The sequence below is a fragment of the Callionymus lyra genome, chromosome 8 (genome assembly GCF_982586985.1).
Source record: "Callionymus lyra chromosome 8, fCalLyr1.hap1.1, whole genome shotgun sequence".
Lineage (NCBI taxonomy): Eukaryota > Metazoa > Chordata > Actinopteri > Syngnathiformes > Callionymidae > Callionymus > Callionymus lyra.
In genome coordinates, this window is record NC_141825.1 from 12014225 (window position 1) to 12020560 (window position 6336).

Sequence of the window (6336 nt, forward strand, 5' to 3'; positions counted from 1 at the left end):
GTGCCAAGTATCTTGCTTTAAAAAATAACTCTAAAAAGCTGAATTTGACTTCACACGTTCATAGTCTAATTTTCTTTTTAACTCCAATAACTATTGTTTATTAAAGCAGTAAAACAGCCCATACCTTGGCCAAGGATCCCAAGAAAACTTTTTTTTTTTGTAATTAAATTGATTTACAATACATGAAAAGAAAATAATGGAAGAAAATATAATAACAGAACTAATAGAATATATCTATAATTTATTTTATTTTCTTGTTTAATCTTAGGAGCCCTGAATGGGATCAGCATTTTTGTTTAATGAAAAATAACCCAAATATAAATAAACCAAATTACATTAATTTGTTTTTTCTCCATTATAAAAAGGAAATATATCAAAATTTAATCAAAAAACATTCATTCACCAGAGTTACCATGATACATAACGCTGAAATAATGTAATCTGTGGAGGTAATAAAACACTGACTATAGTCTGACCAATACATACCAACACATTTTTTTGGTATTTTTGCTGCTTTATACTAGAACCAAATTTAAAACATTCACCTAATTTTATTTTCTCTTCTTTCTCCTTACAGTTGGCCAAAATCCTCTTTCCAAAGAGTGGATGACGTGTCAGTGAATTATGAATGTTACACAAGATGAGCTACTCCCAGCAGCAGCAGACGATGCGAGGTCCTAGGTGGAACCGGGCCTTGTCCGACCCTTTATTTGTGCTGCTTCTGGCCCTCCAGCTGCTGGTAGTGGCGGGACTGGTCCGTGCACAGACGTGCCCCTCTGTCTGCTCCTGCAGTAACCAATTCAGCAAAGTCATCTGCACCCGTCGGAGTCTACGCGAGGTCCCGGATGGCATCTCGACGAACACGCGCTACCTGAATTTACAAGAAAATCTCATACAGGTTATCAAGGTGGACAGTTTCAAGCACCTCAGACACTTGGAAATTCTCCAGTTGAGTAAAAACCACATACGCAAGATCGAGCTGGGAGCTTTCAATGGACTGGCCAACCTCAATACCTTGGAGCTTTTTGATAACCGTCTCACTACCATCCCAAATGGGGCATTTGAGTACCTGTCTAAACTAAAGGAGCTTTGGTTGAGGAATAATCCCATAGAGAGTATTCCTTCCTATGCTTTCAACAGAGTGCCCTCATTACGACGGTTGGACCTTGGGGAGCTCAAACGGCTCTCGTATATATCAGAGGGAGCCTTTGAAGGGCTAAGCAATCTTCGCTACTTAAATCTTGGAATGTGCAACCTGAAGGAAATCCCTAACCTTATTCCCTTGGTGAGGCTGGATGAACTGGAGATGTCAGGGAACCAGTTATCCATCATCCGGCCTGGCTCCTTTAAAGGGCTGATCCATCTGCAAAAGCTTTGGATGATGCATGCCCAGATCCAGACCATTGAAAGGAACTCATTCGATGATCTGCAGTCACTAGTGGAGCTCAACTTAGCCCATAATAACCTCACCCTCTTGCCCCATGATCTTTTTACTCCTTTGCACCACCTGGAGAGGGTGCACTTGCATCACAACCCGTGGAACTGTAATTGTGACATCCTTTGGTTAAGTTGGTGGCTTAAAGAAATGGTTCCCGCCAACACCAGTTGCTGTGCACGCTGCAGCTCGCCGACCCATCACAAAGGGCGATACATCGGTGAACTGGACCAGAACTACTTTCACTGTTACGCCCCAGTCATCGTGGATCCCCCCACCGACTTAAACGTCACCGAAGGAAGCGCTGCCGAGTTAAAATGTAGAGCGAGTTCCCTGACGTCGGTGAGCTGGATCACACCAAATGGTTCTATCGTCACACACGGTGCATACAAGGTCAGAATCTCTGTGCTAAACGATGGTACTCTGAACTTCACCAACGTAACCATGCAGGACACTGGCACTTACACTTGTATGGTCAGCAACTCAGCCGGCAACACGACGGCATCCGCGACCCTCAATGTGTCCTCGACGGAGAACAGCGGCTTCAGCTACTTCACCACCGTGACGGTGGAAACGATAGAGATGCCCCACTACGAAGGCTTCACCACCGGCGTTCAGCAGAAGGTGGGTCCGACCACCTCGGCTGGAATGTGGGAGGCCGTTTCACCCACCTCCACCACGACCACGACGGTCCGGACCACGGTTTCTACCAGGGCCACGGAGAAAACCTTCACGATACCGGTGACGGAGGGAGCGCTGAACGGTTTGGACGAAGTCATGAAGACCACCAAGATAATCATCGGTTGCTTCGTGGCCATCACACTCATGGCAGCCGTCATGCTGATCATCTTCTACAAAATGCGGAAACAGCACCACCAGCAGAACCACCATGCCCCCACGCGCACTATTGAGATCATCAACGTGGACGAGGACTGTGTAACAGGGGGTCCAGGCATGGAGGGCCATCTGACTCTACCTCCTTTAGAGCATGAGCACCTCAATCACTATAATGCTTATAAATCAGCATACAACCATGCGGCTGCTCTCAACTCCATACACAGCTCAGTGCACGAACCTTTGTTAATCCGGGCCAGCTCTAAAGACAATGTACAAGAGACCCAAATCTGAACTCTTTTTTTTTCTATTTTTCTTTTCAAAATGAGACATTATAAAGACAACAGAAGATCTGAATAAAGAAATATGAAAATGAAAGGAAGGGACTTCACTAACAGTTCATTTTCGGACTGTGTTGTCGCTTGAAACGGATGAAAAGACTTCTGTGACTAGCTTAACAATGGTCGGTGGTGTTTATTCAATGACTTTGGTAATTAGGATATGTCTACTGTTTCAAAAAGTGTCTTTACAAAACAAAGGTTATTTATTTAAGAAAAAAATATTGTGGTTATATCAAGGTAAAAGTATTCTGCATTCTATTTTTCTTTTCTTTTTTTTTCTTAATGTCATTTAAGTGTTTTTTCAAAACAAATCACACACACAAAAGAAGTCAGCCTGGATAAAGCGGTTGTTTATATCTTTTTTTAAGTTATAATTACTAATTTTTCATATACCTCTCATTAAATAGTGGGTAAAAGAAACTGCAAATCATATTTTTAAGTTCAAATAGAGAGAAGCATGGTTAATTGAATTCATCGTTTATTTAAAGTAAATTATTCACCGCTATTTATGATGCAAAATATTGCAAAAATGTCAGCATGAAGCTCATTCATTTGGGAGCAAAATAATTACCAAAAATATACATTACTTCCGGGTGCTTTGAACTGCTACAAAAGAAAACAATATTACATTATTCATTATATTACAATACATTAGACCATTTTGCCCTTTTTCTTTTCAATATTATAAGCAGTGCATTTCTGTCCTCTGCAGGTCTGTTAGTTGTCAGAGAGAAAAGCATTTTTAATAAAGCTGGTGAGCAGATTGATTGTGTCACATTTCCACTTGGGCAGTATCTGAACCCCGGGTTCGTTTTCTGGTCGGCCAAACCTCCGTTGTTGGCCCTGAGCTACGACAGGTTCAGGAGTGAATGTCCGGGCACAGACATCAAGCAGACGTTAGTACTGAACCTGTCTTCTCTTTCAGCCCAATGCCCAATTGAATTGGTGTATTTTTTTTCGGGTTGGTAACAACAAAGAGTCTCTCACAAATCAAAGTCTTGATAAATCTAGATTCCACACAAACAAGAGGGGTTTAAATTCATCGCTTGTGCATCCCAAATGAATGATGTTGCTTCCAGGCAGTGATACTTTCATCATCTTGCTAGAATATTTCAAACTAACCAAATATGCATTAAGTATCGAAGGATAGTATTTCTTGGAATTCTCCTTTCAATGGATAACAGTTAGGCACCACTATTTACCCCATTACTTATTCCAAATATACTTTGCTTAGGTGTGACAAACCTTTTGTTTTTTTAAACAACAATTTGCAATGAAAAGTCATGTACTTTTGTGCCAAATGAAAACCTGATTTGTGAAGTCACTGCAACAATTCTACACTCTGTTCTTTGCCTGCACAATGCAGTTTATGCTTTTTTTTTTCACTCATATGGAGTTGGCACAAACCGTACAACCTTATCTATGTCATTTATTATGTTATGTCTGTCATGTCAATTGCAATCTTTACATTCGTGTGGACTTATTTCCCCTTTAGCTGGAGGTTTATTGTCAGCTTCTAGCAAAACTCATATTTGTAAAATATTTTTATGAGAACTGTTTTCACTTTTCTTTCCGAGAGTGAATGCTCTGCTGTTAGTAGATTTCTATAAAAAAAAAATGCATTTGGAAGTACAAAAAAATAAATAAATATATTTTATCTTTTTTTTTTTTTACATTTAATTTATTTTAAGTGCCACATCCTGCTCTTAAAGTGACAAGTAGAGAATTGATTTCAACTTCAACCTTCTTTCACAACCTTTAAACGATATTGGGTTTGATTATAGAGACCAGAGTTTGTAGTACATACACAAAATATGGTTAAAATAAACTATTGCTGTTTTTCTGTATCGTGTGTTTCTCATTTTATGCTGTTCCTTTCTCTATTTATTAAAGGGGTTTAGAATCATCTTTTTTTTTTCCTATCATTATGTAGTCCTGAAAATGTTGTTTAAGTAGGATTCAAATAAGTTGCTGACGGATTGGAGAACCTTTTGGACGGAGGTATATTTGATTAAAGAAAGGTGATACAATCAATAGGGGGTAAAAAAAACAATTTTAATCGAAAGTCTGTTTCGATAAACCTAATGAAATTCATAGATTACTTCGAAGGAAAGGATTTTAATTTGATTATTGTTCTTAAAGAGAAGTGTTGCTTCTACAAAGTGATTAAATTCCAAGATTAAATCAAATGAAAAGTATTCTAATTGTATTATTGTTCCTAAAGAAAAGTGCTGCTGATAAAAAGTGATTAAATTTGAAGAATAATTAGAATGAAAAGTATTTTAATTGTATTATTGTTCTTAAAGAAAAGTGTCACGTATACAAAGCAATAAAATTCCTAGATTTCATCAAATGAAAAGTATTTTAATTGTGTTATGTTTTCTTGGAGACAAGTCTTGCTTATACAAAGTGATTCAATTCCAATATTACCGCTAATGAAAATGCCATTCGAGATGCAAGACTACATGTGATTTAAACTGGTGACCTTGGTAACGTCGATTTTTATCGTTTTAAGGGATCATATTTGTCCTCATTCGTCCTTTAATTAATGAGGTTGTTCCGTTGTTAGTTTCCTTTATTGATCAATTAGCTGATTTTCTAATCCAAAATCTTATCTCACTCCTGACATTCCTTCTATGCTTGTCCTAAAGGGACCTTTACTCTTCTCTTGCTCAGGCCAGCAAGCTCAGAATCAAGGATTCTTATCAGGTCTCATGGAAAAGTAAATGATATACAGTGCTTCCTTCTCTTGACTTTCTTCTACCACAGACATTCCTGTAAACTGGAGTCTCATCAAGATCTCTGAATAATGTTAGTGGCTATGCCTCCCTTACTTTTTCAATGACTTGCTATCTCATCATCTTGGCTAAGTAAGGTTTGGAGAATGTTGTCAAAATAAGCCATTAGAATAAAAAAAAAAACAGTCTCAGGTTCTTGCTTACAAATTTTTTTTTCCCTAATTCCATTGATTGACCATTCAAACTACTTCATTGTTTCACCACCGTTACAGATCCCGTTACTCATCAGAGCCAACAAAAGGTTTCTATCTGAAAATGAACTACAGAGAAAAATATAATTGTGACTGTTGTTATGATCATAACATGATTCCTAATTAATGTAATGCTATTCAAAGAAAGACGCCATGCAAAAATCTGTCCTGCTTCTTTAACACGGGATAACAATGACGAGGACAATGACGAGGCCAAACTTGTAGAGGGATTTGCGATTGCTGTAGCCGATGATTGAATCATCAGTCAGTTAATTTCTTTCCCTCTTGAACATCAAGTTGCAACAGATGGAATGGTTTAAACATCCCAAAGAGTATATGTTTGCAGGTGGACTGTGGCCTTCCATTACAGACCCTGAGATTCAGAGAAAAAGACTACAAGAAATTCCGATGATTTCAAGGAAGCGTATCAGGTAGGTCCGACGGCAAGAAGGAAACCACCTTTGACCAGCACAAACAAACATAGAAATCAAAATAAAAGGGACACAGTCTAAAGATGTGTAAATCAGAGTGACCTTGGATAGAATCGAACAAGGAAGATAATGAAGCTCGGTTAAGTCGAAGGAGGACAACTTGTTGTGGAAAACTCACACAGTAAATGCTGAGAGAAAATTGGAATTTTCAACCCACAACTAAGCTTATAATGCAAAGCAGGCATTCAAGCCTTCTTTTAAAGATGCATTTCATTACAATATATAATGCCTTCAATTGCGCTCCAT

General features: G+C 38.5%; 1 protein-coding gene across 1 annotated transcript; it reads left to right on the forward strand.

The window, feature by feature from the left end:
- Positions 1–577: 577 nt before the first annotated feature.
- LOC148073662 (leucine-rich repeat-containing protein 4C-like) lies at positions 578–2634 on the forward strand. Its single transcript, XM_087797590.1, has one exon. It carries the CDS (start codon positions 629–631, stop codon positions 2561–2563), a length of 1935 nt encoding a protein of 644 aa, XP_087653716.1. The 5' UTR covers positions 578–628; the 3' UTR covers positions 2564–2634.
- The last annotated feature ends 3702 nt before the right edge of the window (positions 2635–6336 follow it).

Coding starts and splice junctions, on each gene's coding strand:
- LOC148073662 (XM_087797590.1), top strand. CDS start 629: ATGTTACACAAGATGAGCTACTCCCAGCAGCAGCAGACGATGCGAGGT.